Source organism: Gavialis gangeticus, unplaced genomic scaffold, assembly GCF_001723915.1.
Source record: "Gavialis gangeticus isolate Ggan-Ray unplaced genomic scaffold, GavGan_comp1, whole genome shotgun sequence".
In the NCBI taxonomy this organism is placed as follows: domain Eukaryota; kingdom Metazoa; phylum Chordata; order Crocodylia; family Gavialidae; genus Gavialis; species Gavialis gangeticus.
Genome location: NW_017729028.1, coordinates 7,065,435 through 7,085,747, shown reverse-complemented (window position 1 = coordinate 7,085,747; position 20,313 = coordinate 7,065,435). Strand labels below are relative to the sequence as shown.

The window sequence follows — 20,313 nt, the reverse complement described above, 5'->3', positions numbered from 1 at the left end:
ATGACTTGAGATTAGTGTCCGTGGCACTCTCCATTTTGAGTGAATTTGGAAGTGGTTTATTTTCAGTTAAAGTGTGTGTGTTTCTAAAAAATATAGTCAGTTTTGCTTGGAAAGAGGCCTTGGCTATGAGGGACAGAATTGCTAAAAGAGGAGCAGACATTCTGGAACCCTAGAAAGCACTATCTGCTCATTGACCCAGCAGAGAAGCTTGACACCAAATCAGTCAATGCTGTATTTACTTAATTTTTAAATAGTAATAGAAGTAACGGAATGTTCACATATGGATTACATTCCCTAAGATGCCTCCTTCTTACCTTGACTCATTTTGAATAGTACAGTGGAAAAAAAAACCAACATAGGAAATGGCAGAGTCTTGCTATAGTTTTACTATGGAAAACTTTGAGGAAATGATGTAAAACCCTTCGGACCACTGTTCTGCTGGTTTTGGAACAGTTAAGTTGTCCATTGTGTTTTGTGAGGTGCAGTTTTGACTTGAATTTCTAGATAATGTAAGCTCCAGTTTTCCTAGGCTTTTTGGACTTTGTTACATAACAAGAATTTGGAACTAATACTAGTTCATCTTCTCCTTCCACTCACAGATCGAATTAATAGACAGAGTGGATGACATCTACCGAAATACCTCCTGGGACAACGCGGAATTCAGCGGATATGGCATACAGATAGACCAGGTATTCACCAAGTGATGCCAGTGGTTGCAAGCCTTAAGTGCTGCCATGTGTTTTATGATAATATATCCTTGGTGTGTGTGTGTGAGAGAGAACTTTGAATCACAATAAAAACTGCTTACTTGAGTTATGGTCATTGTGTGTATCCCCAAAGTAGCAGCTCACTAGAGACTTTCATAACTAAGTTTGAATTAACTTGCCCCTTTTCAGGTACATACTGGATTTGAAAAAAATGTTCAGGCTGAGACTTGAAGAGCTGCTTTTTTTTTTTTTTTTTTTTTCCTTGCTAAATCTGAAAAATACTTATTTCTCCTAAACATGCTGTTGTGTGAATGTTACGTCCATTTCCAGGAGGGATTGGTGTTTTCACAGTTTTGGGGTCTGTAAGACAATGTGTCTCATAATACAGATAAAAATAAACCAAAAAAACCCCCCCTACAATCCTTCCCTGAAGAACTTGCCAACTAACATCTGGCACAATGAGGTAACAAACCAATATAGGGGTGGGAAAAAGGTGGAACTTTTCAGTAGCTCTTTAGGCCACCATTTTGTCAGGTGAAAAATCTTTGTTGGCTTAAAAATGATTATATTTCGTCTCTGTCCTTGCTGTTTATAGTTCTGAATATATTTGTATTTTGAGTACAGATTATCATTCACAATGAACCAAATCCTGTAAACCCTGGAGAAAAACATTATAACATGGCCAAAAGTCAACCAGATGAAGACAAGGATGCCTGGGAGGTGAAGATGCTGCTAGAGGTAGGCTGTATTTCCCAAACAAAATGTCTAACGTATCAGCCAAGGGTGAAAATTGGGTATTTGCCTTCAGAGGTCAGTCTCTGGTAGTGAAAGAAGCTTCCTTTCTTCCTCTGCTATGCATATGGAGATTAATACAGGAAGGTGATCTTGAATAAAGCACAAGATGCAGAAGACCCAGTTTCCGCTGTGATTCAACAATGTATTTTCCATGTGACCTTACTGGAAATCATTTGATTTCTGTGCTTGACTTCCCTTTCTGCAAAATAAGGCACACTACTTCCTTACTACCCTATGTACTGTAAGCAGTAATTTGTGAGGTGCTCATTCTTATTTAGTTGTCCATTACTTGTTTTGTTCAGACTGGTTGAAATTTGCCATCTTACTTAATCTCTTGGGTTGCCATTGAGGTGGCTGAGTTTGCATATTATGGATTTTCATGTCAGAATACATAGACTTGACTTGGTAATGTTAGCATGGTTGTAACCATGATACTCTAGGCAAGGTTTTGGAGGTGAGGGGGATGATCATTTTATTGGACTAACTTTTTGTGGTTGGAATAGTTAGGCAAGCTTTAAATGCAAGACCTTTTTCATCAGATTTTACTTATGTTTTATGAAAGGAAAATGTATTCGGTGTGCTGCTAAAATTTATGGTAGCCTTGACTGGGACACTTATGCCATTCCAGCATGGCTCTAGGCAGTCTCCTGGTGAGGCACATCATGCATCTGTTCTGGGTAAAATAAGGTAACCCTCCTAGTGTGGTGTTGTGTACATGTCGGTAAGCTCTGCTGAGGCACTAGGACAGCTACTATTTCTGGTTTGAAAGTTAGCATGTGAAGCATTCATATCATGTCTCCTCTAGCATTGCCTGGTGCCATACTAGGGTGGCATAGGTTAATGGTGAAATTTGTGCTTTTTTTGAGATGAAGTCACGATTTCAAGATGCTGGGACAGCACTTTACTTATTTATTTTTAAGCCCAGGACATTTACTAAGGACATTTTACTAGCTATGCTTCAAATCTGCTGGTCATCTCTCAAAAAGGGAAAGGCTTAATTCTTGCTGTAAAGAGCACATGACTTAGTTTCATAGTTTCATAGATTTAGGGTCGGAAGGGACCTAGTAGATCTTCTAGCCCGACCCCCTGCCAGGGCGGGAGAACAACAAAACCCCAAAACAAAAACGGGACTCAAATGAGTCCAGCCAGGTAGGCATCCAGCTTGATTTACTTGATTTACACCACTCTGCCAAAGAAACTGCAAATGGGCAGGAGAGACCAAACAAGGATTGACATTAAGAATGTGCATCATGTGACTTGTACATTGATCTGTATTCAGATCCCTCCAGAACTTTGGTTCTGTTATCTAAATGTGGGATAAACCAGTGATACACTGGACAAACAAGATACTCGCAGCTGGGAGAATATAATCTTTGCTGCATAAGCCATTGAGACTACAGAAGTCATTTTGGAAGCACTGGCAGAAATACAGTAGATGGTGAAACTCTCAGTGAGAAGTCATTCATGACCAGGATGATGGCTATTAGGGGTGTGTGAAATGGGCTGTATTTGATTTGGATTCAGCCCAAATTGGGGACAGTAATTCGATTTCATTGATTCAGACCACTGTCCCCAATTTCAGTTCGACCGAATCCAGATCTGAAGATTTGATGCTGATGCCGGGAATCAGCGATTTGGCTCTAGACACAGCTTTTTAAATTTTTTTTTTCTACATACCTCAAGGTACCAGGCATGGCTCCTGAACGCTGCAATGCTGGGGTGGATACAGTGTACTACAGCACCTGCTCCCCACCCCAGTGTTCGGCAGCAAACCGAGAAGTGGACCAGAAGCACTTATGGTCCACTTCCGGGTCTGCCAGGGAGTGCACTGGGAGGCCCCCTGCACCCCCCCTCCACCCCCCAGCTCGGTGATCGGCCACAGGGGGACCCCAGGTGCCCCCCCCCCACACACACACACACCGACCCAGGAGGCACCAGTTGCTGAGCTGCAGGGGGCAGATCCCCCAGCATGCTCCTCAGCTGGACTGGAAGTGCTTCTGGTCCACTTCCTGGTCTGCTGCTGAATGCGCTGGGGGCCCCTCTGCACTCCTGTGGGATACTCCATTTGTCCCACCATCTCAGAGTTCACGAGCCACCTGGTACCTTGAGGTATGTAGAAAAAACATGTAAAGCCGTGTCTGTGTTCAAATTGTTTCAGTGCGAAAGATTAAAGGGTCTCCTGACTTGATTCAGCCACCGAATGGGCCAGATCTCTACTGAATCGAATCAGTGACTGAAGCTTCACACAGCCCTAACAGATATGAAAAGTGCTGCAGTTGTCAGTATAGACTGGTGTTTTGGTGCCAGGTGGCCAACACAGAGGGGTGACAACTTCATCATATTGCAGACCTGGGATGACGAGTAGTCGGTTCAGTGTTCTATGCCAAAGGAAGCAGACCTTCATGAAGCTGCGTGAAGACTGTGCCCTGACCCTCCAACTCCAAAATGCTTGCACTATGCCAGTATTTTTATATATTGCAATTTCCATTGAGAAGGTGGGTACTAGATATTGCTGTCTGCTGAAGACCAGGTTGGGGTGGTGATTTGTCAGCTGATTCTTCTTTTGATTTGAAGTGGAGTGGTTGGCATCAGAAATGTGCCAGAAATAAACACTAACGTGAATAGCTAATCCAGGTCCTAAACTGTGGAGGGCCATTGTTGGCATGTTCCCATAGCTTGTCCATCGGTAAGAGGAAGTGTCTGTCACTTGCAAAGAGTACTACTTCATTGTACTGGCCTTGGTCTGATGGTTCATGAATCATGACATGAAAGCACAATAAAGATGGACAATGCCAAGGTGCTCAGGAAATCTGGTATGTTGTTTTCATAGCAGAGATTTTTCCCTCCAGATGACACTTCTATATGAATGGAGTGTCTGTCCCCCTTTTTTGGGTGAGACTACCTGTTCTTTCCCGTTGTGGGTCACAAAACTATATCCTGACATCAGTGGGCCTAGCGAATGGAAGTTTGCTTCTTAGTTGGTCATTGCAAGATGATGGTAAATTGCACATTTGACAAATTGAAGGTAAGAGTACACTGAGCTGTTTGCATATTTTGTAATGAAAGCATTGAATATGAAATCTTACTGCTTTACTAAAATGAGAACACTCCGTTTCCTGATATGGGTATTCTTGTGCAAGCATGAATCTCAGCTGTACTCCAACAAACAGGTGAAGGCAATAAGCAAGTTTATCAGGGGTGATCACCAGGATCTGGGGGAATGTTTGTTCACCAGAGCTCCCCAAGGGATGACTAGGTCGAACGGTCATAAACTCCTGCAAGACTGTTTCAGGCTGGACATAAGGAAGAATTTCTTTACTGTCCAAGCCCCCAAGGTCTGGAACAGCCTGCCTCCAGAGGTGATTCAAGCACCTACATTGAACACCTTCAAGAACGAATTGGATGCTTATCTTGCTGGGATCCTATGACCCCAGCTGACTTCCTGCCCTTTGGGCGGGGGGCTGGACTCGATCTTCCGAGGTCCCTTCCAGCCCTAATGTCTATGAAATCTATGAATGGTATGCCTGTCATGGGCTTGCTGTCTGCAGTCCACAAATGGGAATAAATATGCGTCCAGTGTGTAAAATTGTGAATGTTTTATGCAAAAGAACTATAAAGCAGTAGGTGATAAAATTTAATGATCCCTGACCCCTAGCAGGACAGTCTGGTGTTGTGAGAGAACGGGTGTTTGAAGGGTACCTTCTCTTGAGGCAGCATGTCTAAGCCACCTGGCATGTTGCTGCACCAGGTACAGCCCTGTACACAAAGTTATTTACTGACCATTCCAGCCTGTACTTCTAGTGCCCAATTGGCTAAAGTACATGATACTGTGGTAGAGTTTGTGTCATTACCAATGGCTGAAACTGATGATGGGGACAACTGTCAGGCTGGCACTGGAGCTGCTTGTTGAATCCTGGAAGCCATCAGGGTGATCAGCCAGCCCATCAGTAACCTATCGTCATCCCCGTTCTTCCAAAAATGGATCCATTAGTCTCCACTTCACTTTTGTCTTTTTTTGATGTTCCAAGTACCTATTACTTCTGTGGCTGTCCCCAAGCTGCTTTCTTTTCCCTCCAGGCTAAATAGCACGCTTGTCAAGAGCTTTTGATGGGAGTGTTTGCCTATCAGAGGTGGAAATGCCTGCTAAGGTGCTGTAAAAGACGCAACAAAAAACCTCTTGCATCAAGAGAAGGCTACTCTTTGAAAAGTTCTTTTGGCATACGTTTATTTGTCTTGTTCAGAAGCATCACCCGTTTCTGAAACAAACCCAAAAATTGTCTGGCTGTGGAACCAGAATGTTTCCAGTGTTGGCCTAGATGGTTTCTGAAGGGGGCAGAAATGAGTTTTCCTGAAGACGTTACAGACTTTCAGATGTTGAATTGGGGCAAAAAAGTCCTAATAACATTGGTGCCATGGAGATGCATTTTTCTGGGTAAATGAGCAGAATATCAATGAGTTGACTTGCTCTTCTGACTTTTATCAGGAGGTTGTAACAAGTTATGATCTGGCTTTGCCCCTTTCCCCCCAATATACCCACCTCCCATGCAAAATTGCATCATAGAGAATGGTGGCTTCTATACTTGGAGTGGTAACAAGCTCTTTGGGAAGACCTCCGGGAGAGTCATGTTCCCACACACAGTAAAACAAGCTGAATGGAAAATGAAAAGATGTATGCTATGATGGGTTTCATGGATCAGAAGGCAGCTTCTAGTGCATTGTAAGAGACTGGTAGAAAGGCTGAAAGATGCAATTACAGGAAACCTGGGAATAGCAGGAGTGTCTTGACCTGAGGAGAGGCTTGGATATCTTGGTTGCCTCCCGCACTGCAGAGTGGGTGGGTTGGTGGACCAGAACATTAACTCTATATCAGCTCTGCCCAGCAATCACAGAGGAGCCTTCCTGTGTGGGGCCACTCACCCCAAAGATGCACATTGGGGCTTAGTACACAGAGGCATGGGAGACTTTGGTACCTGTAAGGCATGACACTGGCAGAACTTCCATGTCAGATAAGCCTTTAATTGATGCACCTTGTAGAAATCTAAGTAATAATGTGCAATAAAGAGCCAAATGCGTTATGCTGAACAGAGGAGCTAAGGTGAAGAGTGGGGTATGGATTGAGCTCTGTTTCTTCCTTCAAGTTCTCAACAATACGAATGGGAACAAGGAGGCACCTAATGTCAAAAGCATTTGAGTGCGATCCTGTGGAGCTGGCTGTTGGCTGTGAATTTGTTGCAAAGTGGGGCCTTGCGGTAGTTCCTTCTTTTCCTTGGGCTGTTGTAGATGGACTAGAACTTTTAACACTCTAGACATGGTGCTGTGCATGAGCACAGAAAATGTGATGAAGGGGGACTCTTCTACATTGGTCTACAGTTGGATTAGATCATTATCTTCAGCCAGCATCATAGGAATTGTTGCTGGAAAATGTCTGTCTGGCTCAAAAAAAAGCACCTTGTATCTCTGTCAATGTCTAAGCTTTTATTTTTCTCCCTTAGCAATTTAGCTTTGATATAGCTGAGAAAGCAGCTCGTGTGTGCCTTGCCCATCTCTTCACATACCAAGATTTTGATATGGGAACGCTTGGATTGGCTTATGTTGGATCTCCCAGGCCTGCCAGCCATGGGGGCATTTGTCCAAAAGGCAAGTAGGTGTAGTTTTTCCTTCTCCTTTACCCCTCAGTTCATGGGTTGGATGTTCCTTATTACAAAAATGTGATGGTTATTGAAGGGGGTAAGCATGTGTGCCACTTGTCCTTTTCCCTAGTGGAGTTAGGAATGGAGTAGAAGGGGCCTCTCTTGGCTGCAGACAAAAATAAATTAAGGAATGAGATGAGGGTAAAATAGTGACACTTTTTGAAATGAATGGCTTGAGTGAAAGCTACCACAGCCCCCATTTGGAGGGGTTAACATTTTTTTTTCACTTGCCCCAAGAAGGTGCAGTTTGTGCAGGTCTGTCTTGTTGGGCTTTGTAATAAGATAGCTAGCTTGTGAATTCTGTTAAGTACTTGTCCAGGTCTCCATTACTGTAATATTGAGAACCTCGTGATGTTACTTATGATCTCCCTGAACGGACTCCATGCTACAAAAACTGAGGGAAGGGGTCTCACTTACTAGCCTGTGATTTATAATCCTTTACAAGCTAAAGAAAGGGGATTTGACAAACTTCAGTGTGGGGGCAGTTGAAAATTGTAGAAAGGACTGGGACCTGTGCTGTGCTATACCCATTAGTAGTTTAACTCTTTCTTCTCATTTCTATAGCTTATTATAGTCAAATTGCCAAAAAAGACATCTATCTGAACAGTGGCTTGACCAGCACAAAGAACTATGGCAAAACGATCCTTACAAAGGTACTGTGACGTGACTGGGGGGTGCATGGGAGCCACTTGTTAGACTTTTGCATCCCACTAGCTGTCTTCAGGACTAAAATTAGTGGGGAAGCCCACCTGAAAAAATTGCTGCTTGCCTCAGTTGGAGCTGCTGTGGACAAGTATCTGTGGGCATGTTCACACGGTGCTAGGAAGTGCTACCCCAAAACCATGCCCTAGCTACTGGCTCCTGTTCCCTGGGGTTGAATGCTGAAAAATATCATAGCTGTTCTTTGGTGTGCATCTAAGATGCACCTAAGTGGTCTTGAGCATGCCTGCTGCTATACCAATGGCATGGGATACTTTCTTTGGCATTCAGGTTGTGTGGTACAGGAGTGATGGGCACTGTGGGGGATGTGTTCTTACAGCAGTCCTCTCTAGCACCACTCAACATGTTATAGCCTTGAGCCAGGACCCAGAAACTGGACATAATGGATGTCTTGGCTGGCAGAAAGTAAGGGCTTCAGGGACATGAGGAATGAGCTAATTGGACATTGGAGCAGCAGTGGAGAGACATACAGCTTCTGACTGAATGGCTGAAGAGGACTTTGCTCTCCCAAGATGAGGGGGGGAGAGAGAGTGCTAGATTGACACACAAGTGTGTGGTGCATGTATGTGCACACATGCATGCAGCTAATTTAACAATGGAACAAACCTGAGGGGGACAAGTAAGGAAAAACCATCCTGGGTATGTGGTACTTCTGTAGAAGGCCTCTGGACTCTTACTTCCCTGAAGATTTCATATCCTAAACCTACTTTTACTTGCAAGGTTACGCAGTTAAGACATGTCAGCAGGCATGAGCTGGATCTTGGATGAAAATCCTTAGTCTCATTTCAGGAAATGAATAGATACAGGAGAACTGTTTATAAGCCTGGGTCAATGGGTGCTAGCCCTGCCTGTACCTTTTCACTTGCATCTCTTGGTCTGCCAAACAGTAAGCGGTGAGGGGCCTGAGTGCTGCACTTGTTTAATTTCTGAGGGAGAAGTCTGTTATGCAAAATGTGTATTTTTCTTTACACTGATTTCTCAGTGCTTTGTGAAATCCCAATTTTGTCATTAATTCTTGGGTCAGAACAACTCTAGGCTAAAATTCAGGTGGCATGAGGTAACTGAAGATGCAAGTGAAAAGAATGCTTGTCACGGTTGTACCTTGTAGACTAATTTATCAGATACTACTATGCAAGGGCTTGCAGAGTATGCAGGGAAAGACCTCTAGCTGTTGCTGCTCCTCATGCTTTTGCCTATCGCTCTGAAGTAGAGGTCTGTTTGAAAAATCCTTAGTCTCACTTCAGGAAATGAATAGATAGAGGAGATAACTGTTTATAAGCCTGGGTGCTAGCCCTGCCGAGCTTTACAGATCAGCTTTCTGCGGAGCCTCTTGCACACACTTGCCCAGCTTGTTCCTCACTTCCAAGAGTATTAAAACCCACGCATGAATTAAAGACCACAAAGCATGCAAGTGGCCTCTGAGGAGTCCTCAAATCTTTTGCTCCAGATGTAGACTGCAGGGTCGTTGTGCTCCCAGGCTCCCCATTGCACTGTTGAAAACCATCTTTCCACAGCAGCAAAGGAGGCACGTTAGAATTGTCCCTTCTTACTTACCATTTACTCTCTCCTTGCACTTTGCCACCAGCCAGTCTTCTTCTATTTAACTGCTCACTTCCAGGCTGGTATCCTCTGGACTGTCTTTACAGATCAAACGTTTGTGGGGGAGGTGAGGTCATGTTGAGAGTAAAGGCAGCGAAGGCATCTTACCAGCTGGAAGACGGAGAATGTGATATTCAGAGGAATAAGACCTGTTGTTCCCCCCAGCTCTTGAAAAGTCCCCTTCCCTCTCCTCCTGTCCCCCACATGGTGTGGTTTCTAGGCATTTTTGTAGCCCCAGTACATTGGAAACAGTTTTAGTCGAGATTTGTCTATAGCTGTGGTCTGGTCTGTAACAATAAGACTAATTGTAGGAGAATTAAATAAAAAGTTGACAAATTAATGACTCCTTTTTTGGGAGGGGGGGTCCCTTTTTTAAGTCATTTTGCCCTGTTATGCCAGTGAATCAAGTTTTCACTCAACAACGCTGAACACATGCCCTTTGCATTCCTGCAGTAGTCCAGGCTCAAGGAGTTAGCTTTGCATGTGTGGAGCAATTTTTCAGGACCTAACTTCAATTTTGCACTTCCTTATATTTTAATAGAACTGTGTAACAATTAAATGCATCTCTAAAGATTCAAGTGATCTGGTATTACTTAGGACCTCCCACCACACTTTATGATCATGTTGACTGTAGGCATATTTTTGTGTCCAACAGGAAGCAGACTTGGTAACTACTCATGAACTGGGACACAACTTTGGAGCAGAACATGACCCTGACAGCTTGGCAGAATGTGCTCCCACTGAAGACCAGGGAGGAAAATATGTTATGTATCCAATTGCTGTGAGCGGAGATCATGAGAACAACAAGGTATATTTATTTTGGGTAACTTCCACATACAGATGCTGCTGCAGTCAGGAAGGTCTGAGTCAGCCTTCTGCACTAGACGTATAAGTTCCTGTCTGTTCTTTTAGTACAGTGTTTAATTAATTAAACAGCCAGTAGAGGGGGACATGCTTACAATCTAGTCCCACTGTTGAGAAACTCTTCCCAAGTGTTGAAAGGGCTGAATGCCTGTGGCCCTTATTAGGGATGGTATCTTATGATCAATTGTACTGCATACCTGCAGAGTTAAGACTAGTTGAATTTGAAATCTTTAGCACCAAAAGCACTGGCTTCTAAATAGGAGCTGGTCACGTAATTTTGTTACTAGGAGTCATAGTGGTATCCTTTAAGCCAGTGCTCCTTTTGCTTAATCTCAAACTTGTCAACATTACTGTGGAGTTAGCAGCATCCCTGTCTTGCATTTGGTACCTGTAAGTCCATATGTATCAATAGCCGGATTTGTTAGAACCACTGCAGAGGCTTAAAGCTAGCAGGTCCATGCAGGTAGGGTTCTTCCCAGTTCTGCAGCTTCATGGCTATGAGGGTTTCAGAAGGTAATGACAGTTTTTTGAAATGCACTGTTTTGTGTGCAGGGATTGTTTAGTAGACCACATTGCTTCTCTACATTATTGAACACACATCACTTACAACTATGCCAACATGTTCCCTGCTCCTGTGTACTTTCCCACTCATTGCATGCACAATGGTTTTATTTGGAAATTGCTGTTTACTTTCTGAAACACCCTCACTTGTTGGCATTTGTTGCTCTCCCTGAGCTCCAGTGGCAGCATGAGGGCTGGATCTGGACCTGCAGCTGCTCCCCTGAACTGGTCCCCCATTCCTACCCCTGGCTGGGCATAGATACTTGGCTGTCACAAGGCAACAAAAGTATTTAAACACAAACTGTTTTTTCCAAGGTCTTGAGGTACACAGCATCTATTTCTTACAGTGTCAGGATTGGAGGTGGGTCACGCTGACTGTGTCTACACTAGGGGTGGGCAATTATTTGGGTCAAAGGGCCAGTTAGAGTTGTGGTAAGCTGTTGCAGGTTGGGTCAGTAATCCCTGCCCCTACCTTCTCCCCTCCCCACTTCAACAGCTTGCCAAAACTCCCTAAGTGACCCTCTGGCACAAATAATTGCCTACCCCTGATCTAAGGACAGAAAGGTGAGTGGAAAATGGTTAGGAAAACCGAACCTTTGTTCCCCTCTTCTCCTTGCACCCTTTCCCCTGCCCTGAATCCTCAGCACATGGCTGGGTCAAGCAGCAGCCATATTGGCTGCACCCACATGGCCCGAGGCAGTGCACAAGAACGCAGCGTGGCATCGACCTGGCCCAGCCGTGTGCTGGGGACTCTGGGCAGGGGAGGAGGTATAGAGAGAAGGGGGCCAGGAATCATGGGTTATCTGGGCTGTCCCAGTGCCATACTGTGTTCCTCCCTTTTCTCTGCATCTCCTCCCCTGCCCCAAGTCTCCTATGTGCAGCCAGGCCAGGCTGGTGCTGCACTGTGTTCCTGTGTGTCACTTCGGGCCATGTAGGTGCAGCTGGTGTGCCTCCTGCCTGACCCAGCTGCATGCTAGCAACTCAGGGTTAGGTAGGAGCTGGTCCAGCTGTGCCCATGTGGTGAAGCCTGAAGTGGCACACAGGAACATAGCACAGCGCTGTGTTCGCAGTGCCCATGTACGTCTCTATCAGGCTACATAACATAGATAACCCATGATTCCTGGCCCTCTTGCCCCAGCTTCCCATCCCTTGTCAGCAGGAAGAACCTTATCAGTCTGTGAAAGGCCCCAAGGTCAGAGCTGTGGGCAGGCATCCTCACTAGGCAGAAGCCTGGCCAGGAGCTCAGTGCCCCTTGCCTTGGAGCTTACACTGGGGGCTGGGGAGCAGGGCGCAGCAGGCCAGGTGGGAGTGGCTGTGGCTGCTGCAGCTGACTACAGCTAGGGAAAGGGGAAGGGTGAGAAGTGCCGAAAGCCAGAGCAGTTGTGGGCTGGGTATACTTCTCTTTCAGTAGAGCACAGCTGCTGGCCAGATAGAATCATTTGGCAGGCTGTATTTTGCCTACCCCTAATCTACACTGTGTAGTGTTTGAATGGGAATGACACTCCTCCTCAGTGTTTCTCTTTCCATGCATGACTCTTTAGATGTTCTCAAACTGCAGTAAACAATCCATCTATAGGACCATAGAGAACAAGGCTCGGGAATGCTTCCAAGAGCGCAACAACAAAGTGTGTGGGAACTCCAGGGTGGATGAGGGTGAGGAGTGCGACCCTGGTCTTTTGCGCCAGCATGATGATCCCTGCTGCTCTGCTGACTGCAGACTGAAGGAAGGTGCCCTATGCAGGTAAGAGGCATTAAAGCCACAGCTCTGGGTGGAGAGGGGTATGTGGGCCTGGGTCTGCAGGACAGCAAAGTATTAAGGAACTCAGTCTGGGGTTAATTAAGACTTCCAGAAAAGGGTCTGTGCTGCTGCTTGGTTAGTTCATGTAACAGCAGGTCCAGGATTACTTTTCCACTGTCGTGCTGAGAACTGCACAGTGAGTGCAGTGTGTTTTACGGTTCCGTACTTGTAGCACTAGGACAAAACTGAAATCACTCAAACCAGAATACACCAGTATTAACATTCTTTTTGCCGCTGTAACTGTCCTGCATACATGCTGCAGTGCAGCCTTTAATGATGTGAGCACATGCTTTTTGTCACAGGATCCAGGCGACACTCAGTTGTGTAGCTGGGGAGTGACAACAATAGCTGACCTTAGGCTTTGTCCTTGCTGTTCAGTGAGTAAATCCCTGTTTATTGTCCAGGGATAATGGTCTGTTCCTAGAACCCCAGACCTGTTCCCAGTTTTACTGGAGGAAACCTATATTGCTCTCTGGTTAGCACCAAATCCATTTGTGACCTGTTTTTAAAAATCCATGTTCATTACATAAGAGTTGTGGAGAGCCCGAAGGAGCAAAGATTATGCAGAAGAGCTCACATATTAGCTAGATGAATATGATAAAAGGTGGAAAAAGGAAAAGACACAGGTGAAAAGACCTGCCTGAGGTCACAAAGCATGTCATTGTCATGGCAGAGTTGGGGAAAGATCTTGGGTATCCTGAGGAAGTGCAGTACCTTGTTCTGTGGTCTGCCTTGCTTCTCCACATTGCATGTGCTGCTTCAGCATGCTTCAGAAAAGCAGAGGTGGAGGGATGTGTGTAGGAGGTGGAGATCTGAGAAGCCATCATTGGGTATACTTGCTTTCATAGGCTTGTCAGGCTTTGATATCAAGTGCACTTCTTTCCTTTTGCATGTGGCTTACTATTCCTTTCCTCCATCAAATTTTCCCACAGTGATCGGAACAGTCCCTGCTGCAAAGGCTGCCAGTTTGAAAGTGCCCAGAAGAAGTGCCAGGAAGCCATAAATGCTACTTGCAAAGGAGAGTCCTATTGCACTGGTATGCTGTTGTTGCAGTCCTCTGGGGCTTGACAGCAGAACACTGAAGGTTCAACACCCGTTCACTGGCTTTATGTGCTCTTTAGACATCTGGCAGGGCTAATCTTAGAGTGCACTTAAGTACCATGAGGTATGCACGAGTGTATGGAAATAAGTGTAGTCTTCATATGGCCAAGGTATGATTTACCTCCGCCTAGCTTCTGTCTCAAGCCACATGCAACAGTAACTTCCACCTGGATATGAGGCATTGAGCCAGAGCTGCCTTCTGACTGAAGCCTGGGTTACCCTGCCTGGCTGCCCTTCGCACTGTATGTTCTCTGTATCCTCTCTCTCCCTACCCACAAGGTCTGAATGCCCTGAGCCAGCAATTAAACATCCCCCAGCCACACTTCTAGGTACCAGCTGGACGTGCTGCACTCCTTTGAGTGTTTTGGCTGGCAGCCTACTCAAGGTGACTGCAGTCTGGCTCCACAAAGGGGCTGCTGGGAGTCATTCACATATTGAGTGTCTGTCGTTTCACCCTGCCACCAGTGCTTGCAGTGTTCTGTCCTTACCCAAAATGGTGCATACTAATGCATCCTCTCCACCGCCAGGAAACAGCAGTGAGTGCCCTCCACCAGGGAATGCTCCAGATGACACGGTTTGCGTGGATCTGGGCAAGTGCAAGGATGGCGAATGTATTCCATTTTGCGAGAGGGAGAAGAGCCTGCGTTCGTGTGCATGCAATGGTGAGCATGGCAAGAGGGTGCCTTTCCCCTCGGACCTGCCCCCGTAGGGCTGCAAACTCCCATTGGTTGCCTGCTTGGACCCCACAGTTGGCTTCAAAAGACGGGTCCAGAGCTGAAACTGTCTCAGACCCTGCTGTTGTTTTTGTGTTTTTGGAGATGGCTAAAGTCATGAGGTCAGTAAGCAGGCAGCACTAGAGATGTGGCTGCTGAGCTGGGACTGTGCATAGCAAAGTAGAGGCATCTGTTTTTCCCCTTGGCTCCAGCAGAAGAGAAATCTGACAGGCAGCTGCTCCTCCAAACACAGGGAGGAGAGAATGCTGGTGGAGCCCCAAGGCAAGGCTGCTAACAGGAGCCATTGCTTGTGACTTGAGCTGCAGCTCCAGAAGAGTCGCTCAAATGCAGGCAAGACTGCAGCAGGAGGCTGTTTTGGCAGTCGGCAAATTGCCTGTGTGGTGGGCAGCTGATCATTTTTGTCTATCTCGGCCTTCACTGCTGTGCTGTTGGCAGGCCTGAAACTGATTAGATCCTGTATCTTGATGTCTGCTTTTATTAGAGGTCTCTGTCACAGTGAAGCAAGCCTTAATAAGGTGCAAACAGCTGAGCACATGCTGTTCCCACGTGAACTATCCATCAGCTTCAGCTGTGCCTGTATCAAAATTGGTTACATTTGACAGGCAGTGTGCACCATTTGCATGATTATAAATGACTTGCCTTTATTACCCAGGGGTGTTCTATGGGGCTTGTACTGTCCATTATACATTAAGAACATAGAACTTTGTCAGCGAGGTACTCTTGTAGGTATCCTATTAATAATCCCCTTCATAAACTGACCAAGTTCCTCCTTGGGTGTTTAATGACCTTTTAATGTGATGTAGCAGTTGAGAATGAGGAGGATAGTCTGTACTGTATGACCAGCCAGCTCTTTTCTGACCATCAGCAACTGCTACATACCCCACTGTTCCTAACTGATAGGTTAGTGAGAGGAGGCAAAGGGGCATGGCTGTTGGGTTTGAAGACCATTTAATCTGCATTAAATGAGCTGCCTTGTGTGCGTCTGTTAGACATGCGCACCCCTTGCCCAGGTTATTGTTCCAGCTCAGTCCCCAATGCCCTTCATTGCTTGTTCAGGTGGTGAACCCTCAGGCCCTTGACAAGACAGTAAGGGGCAATAAACATCACTTGTGGAAGGCCTGAATCATGTATCACATCCTTTACTGCTCATCACCTGGCCCTAGATTACTGCAGCATTCTGGTGTTGTCTTTGAAACTGGAACAGGTCAGAGCTTGAGCTCCCTTTTGTTTGCTTACCCTGTTATGTGGAACTCCCAGGGGAACTTCAAGTCTACGTAGTCTAAGCTGCTTGAGCTCCTCTGCATGGTTAGACACTGTACAATGCTCCATTTGCTCTAGGAGTGCACCATCAGTTGGGCAGGGCAGAGTCAGTCAGGGCATGAGAAATGAGGCCTCTGTGATGATCAGCAGCATTTGGTTTTGAATGAGGTGTCACCACAGCTGCAGCTGGGGTTCTGCAAAAAAAACTGTTGTTTACTGTTTCATTTCAGAAACTGACAACTCCTGCAAGGTATGCTGTCGGGACAAGCAGGGCAGGTGCATGCCGTACATGGACGCGAACCAGAAGTTCCTGTATTTGCGCAAAGGGAAGCCGTGCACGGTGGGGTTTTGCGACATGAACGTGAGTGCCCTGGGCCAGACTCCCTGCATGCTTGCTGCTTGCATGCTTGGGTATTTTACAGAAAAATGCGGAAGACTTACGCTTTCAAATCTGGTTCCCCTTGTTGGATTGTTCATTGGGCTGGCCCAAGACCTAATCTCTGTGCCTGTAAACAGTAGCTGATATATGTAAATCTCCATGCATGGAATGGCTATTTTGGAAGTGGAAATAGTGGATGAGTGGTCTTAAGGTACTGGCAAGAAGGGGAATGGCAACACTTACCATAGAATTCAGTGAAACGCTAATTTTTAGTGGGCTGGGCCCACGGCCTTTTTAATTCAAATAGATCAGGGAAACACTAACATTTTCCCAGAGCGCATGAGTCCCAATTTAGCTCAAGGTCCTCAGGCTTGTCTCAGGATGTCTAGCATTCAAGTAATTTTTTAATATTGCTGTAGGCTTTCTGCTCTTGTCAATTAAACTCTTGCTTTTATGATTACATTCAAACTGTGGACTTTCCATGGGGTTGTGCATGTCATTAGTCAGAACTGGAACAAAGCCATTGGCAGCCAGAAAGCGAGCTGGGCATGTTCTTTTAAGTCCCTGTGAGCAGGATGGTTAAAACTTAAATAATGTAAGATTGAGGTTCTGGTTTTTCCAAATAAATGTTTGTTTGCAGGGTAAATGTGAGAAGAGAGTGCAAGATGTGATTGAACGATTTTGGGATTTCATCGATCAACTCAGCATCAATACCTTTGGTAAGCTAAGGAAATCTTAAATTCTGGAACTGCATAAATTCCAAAGGAATTCAGTCCCAAGGACCTTGAGGGAAGGGGAAATTGGTAGGGAATTTTTTTTCCTTGCTGCTTCATTGTTTTTTTCTTTTCTTTTTTCAAACTGCACATGATGGTTTACTGGCTCAAGAGTGACAACTTCTAGGAGGGTAGAGCCACAACAGATCTCCTTTTTAATGTGCATTGTTAGAACTGATGCCATCTTCCAAATCTTTAAGGTTCCAGTTTTTTTGTAATTCCTAATAATTTTTTCTATACATAAGGCATTTGCCAACCCCACAGGAAGGATGGTGTCTGCTCCAAAGAACTTTTATTCCAAAGATATACGAGGCAAGCCAAAGAAGCCAATGACTTGCCATAGGCATCATGGTTAATATGGATCTTTCTAAGCTATCTCAATATGGACAGGGTAGGCAATGAAGTCTTCATTCAGAATAGCTGAAGCCATCCACTGCAGGCTGTGGAACTGTACGTGTGCACGCTCAGTGATTCTTAGCCTTATTTGCCTCAGAGTGTCATTCAGGCATGTAACAGTGCACACTGCTGTGTTGTTGTAACTGTATTGAAAGGCATTAACTACACGATTCTGTAATCGTAGGGTAAAATTATGGTAAATGCCAGGTGTTTACAGGGTAATTGTATGTGGTATTCAGTCTTCCAAATTAAAGTCTTAAGACTTTAAAATGGCAGTTTTCCAAGTAATTGTAAAGGTTTGTAGTAACTTAGGATAGATGTACTGTGTTATCCTTGAATTGCAAAGTAAATATAGTAGAGTAGAAATGCACATTTGTTTTCTCCATGTGATCAGATTTTGTGAATGGATGGTTGACGAGGCTCAGAGTGAATTATGTGCCCTTTGGAACTGAATTTACCCATTTCATAGCCACTAGCAGGAAGTGTTGGGACATCAGAGATTAAGGGATGCAGGAGGCTGAAAAATGGTTTTGTGGCTTAGAATTCTAACCACTGGGGATCCTGGAGATATTTATATGGCTCCACTCTTGCAATGTTTACCCACCTGAGCAACCTCACTGCTTCAGTGGTATTATTCACACGTGTAAAGACTTCAGAGTTGGATTGCGTCTCGAATTCATGAAACAGGTCTGTCTGTTTATGTCTGGGACGTCACTCATTTTATTTATTTATTTATTTTTTACAGGGAAGTTTCTAGCAGACAACATAGTAGGCTCTGTTCTTGTGTTCTCCCTGCTTTTTTGGATTCCTCTCAGTATTCTCGTCCATTGTGTGGTAAGTAAACCCAAGTTAAGGAGACTGGATGGAGTGTTTCGGAAAAGAAACCTTTTCTGGTATGTATTAGCAGAAGTTTAGCAGGTACTGGCAAAAATGAGTTCAATCTTAACATTTTTGAACCTACCATCAGTCCCAAGATGAGTAAAAGTCCTGCTGACTACTCTTTGCAGTGAACCCTAATATTACGAGGATGCTGACTTCTGCAACTTGCATAGGAAAAATGTTTAATTTAGGGTTAATTATTTGGAAAATATTTTGGCTGACAGAGCTACTTAGGCCTTCATAAGAGATGGTGATCAAACTGGGGATGTGCTTGGGGTACAAGCTCTATTCTTGCTAGAAAAATTGAAGTTCATTTAACCTGAAGCCTTAACTTAACCTGAGATTATAGAATCAGATCAGACGGGGTGAAAGCTCACTTCAGACACCAAAACAATTTGTTTGTCAGAACCATCTAGCTTGTCCCTAGATGACAGACTTGGAATATGCAGTTTGGTCCAATCATCAGGGAATTTTAAATCTTGATAGGCATTCAAATAAAGTTTTGAGGGAAAATCCATCAAATACTGTGGTATCCTAAATGTTGCTGTGGAATTCTCTACAGTTTAAGTCTGTGAAGATATATTCATAGGTTTTAAGTTACCACTTGGAAGACCCATAAGTCAGTTGTTGAAACACAACTGAAGCATGGATTTGTGTCCCTTGAGGGATACTTGCAGAGAATTCAAGGGTGTGTAGTCCACTCCCCTACACTAGTGATTCCCAGCCAGGGTGTTTAGGACTCTGGAGTGTCATGATTTTTTCGAGGTGCTGTGTAGTGTACTTTGTCAGGTGTGCAAGCATGCTTTGCAAGATGATCTCAGAGACTTCAAATAGGAATCCATCGCATTTAAAAACATTCTTCCCTGCTGTAGTCTTTCTGGGTTCTTTGCAATGCAGAATTGGTCTATTTTTCTGTAGCCAAAAATGAGTGAAAAGTAAGGCTGGCATTTTCCAAGGGCTGCCTTGAGTTTAGAAAGGTTGAGAACCACTGCACTACACAGATGCAGTTCACTGTTCCTAAACTATCCAAGCCTTGTCTTGAAAACTTCCAGTGCAGGGTTCCCAAACTGGTATGCAAGACATCTCTGGGGGACACGTGGAAAAAATTGTGTAATGGCAGATTTAGCTTTCGTTATACTAATAATTGACATTTAAGGGGTTAAAGTATAAGACGTGTGCTGGTAAGGGTTTGCAGGCAGCTGGTAAATCTGAAAGGGGATATGCAATAAGAAAAGTTTAGGAACCTCTGCTCTGGTAAAAGATTCTGTGACTTCCACAGGCAGCTTGTTTCATCGCTTGAATTGTTACAATTAGGAATATTTTGGAGCTGGCTTTCTGCAGAAGAGGTTCTCTAGAGATGTACTTTTGTGGGAGTTGTTACACATTTGAAAAGGAGTCTACTGCTCTGTTACTTCTGTGCTGGGGCAACTCTAGCTATGGAGTGAGACTGGGGAGGCGATTTCCTGGGAGAGTATTTGAATGTGGAGGGAACAGGATGGGGAAACTGAGCTGAACCTAGTGATACAGAATGAACTTTTCTGCTTTTATTTTGTCTTTGTAGGACAAGAAATTGGATAAGCAGTATGAGGAGAACACAAAATCTCTCTTTTGCCCCAGTGTAAGTTTCCCGATTGCAAGTGGCACTCTGTTCAACAATAAGTTTTTGCAAAAAGCTAGATCTGAAAATACACCTCAGTGGGGTGGGTTGAAATGAACTGTTCTCTAAGCCAGCCTTGGGCATCCTGGACACAGAAATGAAACAAGTTGGGAGATGTATGTTCCAGTATGAATGTTGGCTTTTTTAACAAATGAAATACCATGGCTTCTGCTTCCCCTTCCCATCAGAGGGCATGACTCTATCACTCTCATGCTGCCCACAGCATTCAGTGTAGGAAGCGCAGGTCCCTGTGGCAAGTGTCTGTTTGAATGCTGCACCCAGGCTGGAACTCAATATCTTACCCACTAAACATTTGACCCTTAATTGGCTGTGCTTGCCTGAGGGATTTTAGAAGCGGAAGTGTTAATCAAATGACTTTGGACTTTACCAGAATGTCACT

The 20,313-nt window shown here is 44.8% G+C and overlaps 1 protein-coding gene across 1 annotated transcript in view; it reads left to right on the top strand.

Annotated features, from left to right (window-relative positions):
* Positions 1-20,313, top strand: part of ADAM17 (ADAM metallopeptidase domain 17) — a 45,839-nt gene that overhangs the window by 22,265 nt on the left and 3,261 nt on the right. The window contains exons 7-18 of the mRNA XM_019520736.1: positions 600-689; positions 1,332-1,445; positions 6,995-7,139; positions 7,757-7,845; positions 10,167-10,319; positions 12,478-12,677; positions 13,667-13,770; positions 14,363-14,497; positions 16,060-16,190; positions 16,849-16,927; positions 18,123-18,211; positions 19,818-19,874. Of these exons, the coding sequence (XP_019376281.1) occupies positions 600-689; positions 1,332-1,445; positions 6,995-7,139; positions 7,757-7,845; positions 10,167-10,319; positions 12,478-12,677; positions 13,667-13,770; positions 14,363-14,497; positions 16,060-16,190; positions 16,849-16,927; positions 18,123-18,211; positions 19,818-19,874 (1,386 nt within the window). The remainder of the gene's footprint in view (positions 1-599; positions 690-1,331; positions 1,446-6,994; positions 7,140-7,756; positions 7,846-10,166; positions 10,320-12,477; positions 12,678-13,666; positions 13,771-14,362; positions 14,498-16,059; positions 16,191-16,848; positions 16,928-18,122; positions 18,212-19,817; positions 19,875-20,313) is intronic.